We start from the raw sequence: 7349 nt of genomic DNA, 5'->3' as shown, positions 1-7349 counted from the left end.
ACCGTGACGACGATATGATCGAGTGAGTTCACTTTGTATTTTTATAGCAGCAGCCAAAGTTGCATTTAACCTAAAAATTTGGGATTTGGGCTGGGCTTTTCTCCACACATATAGTGGTTGGTTGGGTTGATACTAAAGCCTACTAACACAATGGACCAAAATGGACAATAAATTTCAATTAGGATTTTTTTTTTTTTTTAAGTTTAATATTTAGAGTTGAAGTAGTCATAAATGTGAAGTGACCCAAAGAAAATAAAAATACTCTAAATAATTCCTAATCAAGTTGCTCACACATTTTCATGTAAGTTGTAAATTCATCATATAATTTTTCATTACTTTTAAAAAAAATTACACATTCAATTGGAGACTCTTTAACGAGGATCATATCTTTTAGGATAAATTTTATTAACATTCCTGATCTTTGTCAAAATTTCACTTACACCACAGATTTATTGACGGTAATGAGCAAATCAAAATGGTAAAGGAAGATGGAGGTTTAAGGGTTGTAAGTGAAATTATGAAACGTAAAAGAGGTGTGAGTGAAATTTACTCATTTGTAGACACCATGGATTTATTGATGGTGTGTGCCAATGTCAGCAAGAAAAAATAGATACCAGGCCAATTAAGATCTACCAAGTCAAAGTTGAAGTTATTTGTTTCAATTCTGATTTAGTGTAAAAAATCATATGAACGTGAATGACTTTGGAAGAAATTCATAATATCGTGAACGACTTTGGAAGAAATTGGGTTCAACTTGTACAACTTGTATGTAGTGAATTTAAGAGAAAGAAGTTTCATTTTATGAAGCCAAATCCAAACGATTTAAAGAAAGCAACTCATCCATGCTTCCGATGTATATATTTTTTTTCATACAAATACCTAAGCAATATAATTACGCCTATGGCAACTCATCCATGTACAAATTGTAAGTTTAACAATAACTAATTTATACATAGATATCCCCTACTGATTATAAGCACATACCTAATTTAATAACCAGTCTATCGAAATATATCAAATAAGAAAGAATAATACTAATAATCTTAATTCACATACATATATATACACATATTTAATATAATATATATGTGTATAATCTTTCCCTAATAACCCTTGGTTATTTCAATCATATATATATATATATATACATCCTTCCTTCCTTACTAATCATAACTTAATAAAATCCCTTTTATACACACATATAGGTAAATATATATATATACTTATATATACATATATACACATCCTTCCATAACAATATAATAAATTATTATATTTACTCAAAAGAAATGCTACTAATCCTCGTAATAACACTCTATGGTTTTCAGAATACCAAGACACTTCCTCTGGTGGTTGTTTTCAACCCCAATAAGCTTAAAACAAATTCTGAAAATTCACCGGACCTCACAGGACCTTAATAGAACCCTAAACAGTATCTCACGCGCCCCCACGTGCCACCACAAGCTCCTAAACACATCCCACGCGCAACCACTAGCTGGCAGCTTCCTTCACGCCTCTTACTTCTCTCTGACTGATGTGGCACACCTGCATTCGCTGGATGCATTCTTCTTTATGCAGCGCGATGCACAGGATCGGCCGCCCTTCTTCAGCTAAATCTAACCGCCAGATCCGCATTTGTACCATCTTCCTATGAACCGTACCACACTGAATCATCCCACACCCATCTACTTTAATCAACAGCCCAGATCAGCGATTGCAACCTTTCCCATGTATACACTAACACTGGATTATTCGCTGGTCATCATGACCATCCCATGGTCTTTATTTGAGGCGCACTGAAGTTCTTTATACCGCATCACACCAGATCCCTCTCCCTATGATCAAACCGCATCCAAGGGTCAGATCCGCGGCACACCATAGTTCTTTGTACCGCGCCGCACTGGATCACACCCTCTTTTGAGGCGCCGATTCTACAGATGCTGCCTCCAGTGTATACAGTGTATATATATATATATAATAATACACATAAATAATTATATATATAATTTCTAAAATATCAGAAAAATATAAATAAAATCCAGAAAAATATAAAAAAATTTCCAGAAATCCTAGAAAAATTCCAGAAATTATAATTAACCCTCTTGGTTCACAAATCAAACCTATACTTAATTTTAAACAATATGCACACCTATATACATAATTAAAATCCAACGAATCCACAAATTAAATATAATAATTTATGTTTTTTTTTTTATTTCGATCTAACATGATTTCATTAATGATTTTAAACTAAATTCTGGCACCCAAGGTGATAAATTTATGGGTCCTAAGAGAAGAGTTAGAGACAGCTTGCCTGAAGATTTCGAAACGAAATCGAAGCTTTAACCTTTGATTGTCTCTTCCAATTTCGGTATCCGCTTTCTCAGATCCGGCCTACTCCTTGTCCGTTCTCTCTTCTTCTTCCCTCTTTGTCTCTTTTATTTTTCTAACATGAAAACTTCTTAACCCTAAACCTTATGTGTATATTTATACACATTAAACCCTAAATCCTATTCCTAGTAGGATTACAAAATAAAATAATAAACTAATATTATTTAAATAATATAATATATATATATAAACATATATTATATTACTTATGCATATATATATCTCCCATAATTAACCATCGGTTAATTAAATCCTAAATCCTATATATATATATATATATCCATAAACCTATATCCTTCTGTAACACTTATCAATTAATTATATTTATATATAATTAAATCAATAAAAATGATTATTTAAATAATCAAATACCTATTGGCCTTTATTAATTAACCCATCAAGGCTTCATCCAAGCCCAAGACCATATCCTTTGGTCCAACATTCCTTAAGCCCAAACCAATTAATCTAAATAAATAAAATAATTAAATAAATACTTAAATTAAAATACTAATTACATAAAACACATAAACAAATAAGAATTTACAACTAAGTCACATCATATCAATACGCCACAATTCAATCAATAATTAAATACATACACATCAATCATCATATCAATTCAATAAATATATAATCACAAAATAAAATCTAACTAAAATGAGACAATTAATCTAAACACTCAATTAAATAAAATAAATCATTTAAAAATAAAATAAAATTCATTAATCCCAATTAATAAATCTTTTAAATTATATCTACACATTCTCTCCAAGGGCAGGGAAGGAAATCCCGACAAGGTAGCCATGTGCTCCGTGAACCTGCAACACCTGTGCCTCCACAGCTAGATGCTGCAAGAAAAACTCATTGAAAATTTTCCACAAGTTGTTTTGAAATAAATGGAAAACAAGAACTTTACTATTCACACCAAAACGGTAATGTGATTCCTTTGAAAATGGTCAGAGAGATAATGGTGAGACACCAGAGCAATTTTTTATTCTAAAGCCAACATAGCCTTGGCTTTTAAATGATTTGTGTTCTAAAATCAGCAACAAATAACTGCTTATGAACCAAAAGCTGAAAAATATATATATATCTCTAGAAAAGGTAAAGTAGCAATCTCCTAAAGACTGACTAACCCCAGCCCAAAAATATTTGATGGCACACATAAGTTTCAACGACTCTCATTCAGAACAACATGAAGTACTCAACCCTGTAAGAATCAAATCCTCTCTAATTGCTTTACAAAAAAAATTAGGTAATAATAATCTGTAATTTAGCTAGTCAGCTTCCAGCATCTTATCCATGAAAGCTCCAGCCTGTCAAGTATCAGCAAACTTCCTAAGAGAACCCCAAGACCCACTAGAGAGTTATGCAAAACTGCATTAGAATATAAGAACAGACCGAGGGATCTCCAAACCAAGTTTAAAGCATTTCTAAGAATGTAGCTTATGAAACAACTATTTTGCCAAGAACTGCCCACTAAAGCAACAAGGGATTGTAAGGCTAGATTGTTGAATTCATCTGCTTCCTATTTCAGAAACATTTCCAAACTATTTCATTATCTAATATCTATAGTTACTTAACCCTACAGGGTGCATGCTAAGGAACTGTACAAGATACACCGATCTTTGATATCAATGAATAGAAATATAAATCTACAAACCAGAAATTCGGTGGCACCGTGAGGTGAAATTACAATGGTTTTTGTAGTGTGACAGGAAGTATCTCTTAAAACTTTTAGCTTGTGGTGGCCTCACAGGTTACATCACATGGCAACCTCTAAAACTACCCTGAAATCAAACTGTATGATACATGCATGTCTAAAGGCCCATTAACACGAACATGAAGAATAGCTATACGCAGATTATCACTAAATCCCACAGCAGCTGCTTAGTAAGTAGAATTGAATTAAATCAGCAATCTACCTGGAACATGACAGTAATTTAGTTTGTCTATGCTTCAAATTAAAGGTTAAGAAGATCTCGCAAAGACAGAGTTGTACCAAAATATATATATATAATTATATATATCATTCAGCTAAATCATACATGATTAAAGAAAGATATATTAGTGCAACAAAAAATCTCTACACATTTCCTAATGAAATTGAATAAATACTTGCCAAAACAATCAAACTAAGATAATTATAATCCAAAGAAAAAAAAAACCATTCATAAAGACCTAATTCGAAAAGGTGGAGCTGTGAGAGAAGAGGGTGGAAACGAGAAGAAGTACAGGGGATGTGTAAGCCACTTCAGTTAGGAAGAATATATTTTACAACTGATATGTTCCACTCTTACCTTCATAATCATGACCATGTAATTTTGAAAGGTCCAATTTTTCTTGATATAGTTTCAACAACTGAGGAGCTTCCTCATAACAGGTCACATACTTATTGAGGAACATACTCTCTGTGGACTCCAACAATGTATGTAAGCTAATGGGAATCTTAATCAAACCTTTGGACAACAAAACTTGAAGTACTGAACACCTGGGAATTATCCTCTTACCCAAGCTCAGTGACATTAATAATGGACGATGGGCAATTAGGGAAGACTCCCAACCCATTGTGTTCACATAAAAATTCAGCACCGCCATTATCTTCTCCTCAGATATCATCATACACCACGGAAATTTTGTAAAAGCCAACATTATTTCTTCCTCAGACCAACCCCACTTCTCATAAACCTCCATCTTCCTTTTCCATGTTGATGTGCTCAATGCCAACAATACCTGGACCGCTATAACAAAATTGATGTTTGAATGGTTGAAACCCCTTTTCTTAACATCCTCCACTACCTCATTGAATCTATCCAGCTTTATTATGAAGGACCTAGGCTGAGTAGTAAGTAAGTACACAATATTCGATTCTGGCACACCATGTTGTCTCAAAACGTCAATGTTGGGAAATATAATAGAATTGTGACCTAAAATCTCAGGATATCGTTTAAAGGTCGCCATAAACTTTTCATTGGAATGAAAAAAACTCTTCAACAAATTGTAAGATGGGATGATTTGGTTTTTCAAGCTATGAGTCAAGATCTTTGGGTTAGTGGATAATGTCCTGGCGAGGTTATTGCTGGAAATGCCAGTGGAGTAAAAGAAGTCAAATTTGGGCAAAAGGGTTTTATTGGGATCATATGTGAGAAATTGTGGGCATTTTCTGATGAGAGTTGAGATCTGGGTTTTGCTGAATCCATGGTTCATGAAGAAGTTGAGAACTGAATCTGGTTTGTCTAGGGTTTTAAAATTGATTTTTTTGGAGGTAGAAATAGCAGTTTGTGGACTGAACCCACATGAATTGATGAGGTAATTGACAGTAAAAGAGTGTTGATTTGTGAAAGTTGAGATGGATTTGAGAGGTGAAGACAGTGGATGGTTTTGAAGAACATACAATTTATGGATTGTATAATCTAAAAGAGAACATCTAAAACAAACCAGTGTTTTAGTGTAAATATTAATCATTGGGGATCAAATGTGATAAAAACTGTTAAGAAGAGGAACTCACCCGATCGCTAATCTTAGCAGGTGGTGCTCTTGAACCAGCAATATCTACTCCTCCTCTTGCGCTGTGATGATAAGTCCACTTTGGCTGATTCAGAAGCGAAGGTTAAGAAGACCTAATGATCGGTTGGTCAATTAACATCAACCTTCGCAATAGCACGAATCATTGTAAAATAGGGCTATTGGTCGGGTAAGTCGAACCACAGGGACTACGCTAGTCTAATACAACCTAAATGTCTAGAATCATTCTTAGAATGATGAAGGGTGTATAGAGGTTTTGTTGGATGTCACTTAAGCTAGGAAATTAAAAGTGCATAAAACAGTAAATTGCAAGAATTCAAGGGAGTGAGTACAAGTAAAGAAGGCTAGGGAAATGAATCCACCTCCATCCCTCTACACATGCTAGGTTAAGATTAATTTAAGGGGAAAACAACATATATGATAGTCATGATACATAACAATACTAGGTTGCTATAATATCCTTAAGAGGTTCATTTAATTAGAAAGGCAAGAATAAACCATCAAAGGTTCACATGATCAACTACCTAAACTAAAATGTAGCTTAGAACATGCTTACTAAGCCAAGGATTATCAAGCCCTAATTTAAATGGTGAATGCACATAAAGCTAAGAATCAAGTATAGCCCATCAAAGGGAAACCCTAAGCCATGAACTATCTAGGTTCTCCAACTCCATGCCATTAAAACCATTCCATGATCTAACTTCCATTGTCACCATGGAAGTGCAAGCAATATGATTAAGAAAGGCAACCATCCAAGACAAGATGAATAACTCACAATAATCATTTAAAACATTCAACATTCATTACAACAAAAGTGAGGCTCTTGACCATGGAAAGACTATCAAAAATACATTGTAATCCCCAAAAATAAACTATACTAACACATGCTTACAAGGGAGGGGTTTCATCACCTCCCTAGATGAGGTTTAGTTACCCATTGGTGAGCTAGAAGAAGGAAGAAGCATCATCCTCATCTCCATTTTCGAGCTCCTACTGTAGCACTCAAGAACACCCTCTCCTTCTCTCTTCTCTCTCCTTTCTCTTGCTCAAGATAAAGCTTAATGATATATGTGGCCTTTGGGTAGCCTTTTATGCTCCAACCATACCCTCTCTCCTCCAAGGAACACCTCCAACCACTTCATAAAGAGGGAAGATGGCATTGAGGAAACCAATGTGCAAGTGGGCTGAAATGAGCCATTTCCGAAGGGCATTCTGCCTGATTTTCGAGCGCACGCTTGGTGACTTCGAGCACTCTAACTTAGTGCAATGTGCAACATGCTCCTCTTGCTCAGTGCTGACCTATTTTGGGAAAACTGCTATAACTTTGTGCCCCGAACTCCGAATGACGATCTATTTGAAGCTTTGGAGAGCTGATTCAGTGCTTTAAAAACTTCATGTTTTGATGAAGACCCAAATCTCAAGTCTGGTTGGTC

The 7349-nt window shown here is 34.6% G+C and overlaps 1 protein-coding gene across 1 annotated transcript; it reads right to left on the bottom strand.

Moving 5' to 3' along the window:
• Positions 1-4474: 4474 nt before the first annotated feature.
• On the bottom strand, positions 4475-5900 carry LOC132275262 (uncharacterized). The gene has a single exon (XM_059776722.1). It carries the CDS (start codon positions 5854-5856, stop codon positions 4666-4668), a length of 1191 nt encoding a protein of 396 aa, XP_059632705.1. The 5' UTR covers positions 5857-5900; the 3' UTR covers positions 4475-4665.
• Positions 5901-7349: the final 1449 nt, after the last annotated feature.

The sequence above is a fragment of the Cornus florida genome, unplaced genomic scaffold, assembly GCF_030987335.1.
Source record: "Cornus florida cultivar Cherokee Brave unplaced genomic scaffold, ASM3098733v1 CherokeeBrave_3.0.0_Hap2_Chr09, whole genome shotgun sequence".
Taxonomy (NCBI): Eukaryota; Viridiplantae; Streptophyta; class Magnoliopsida; order Cornales; family Cornaceae; genus Cornus; species Cornus florida.
Note: the sequence above shows the minus strand (reverse complement) of the source record. Positions and strands in the feature narration are given on the sequence as shown.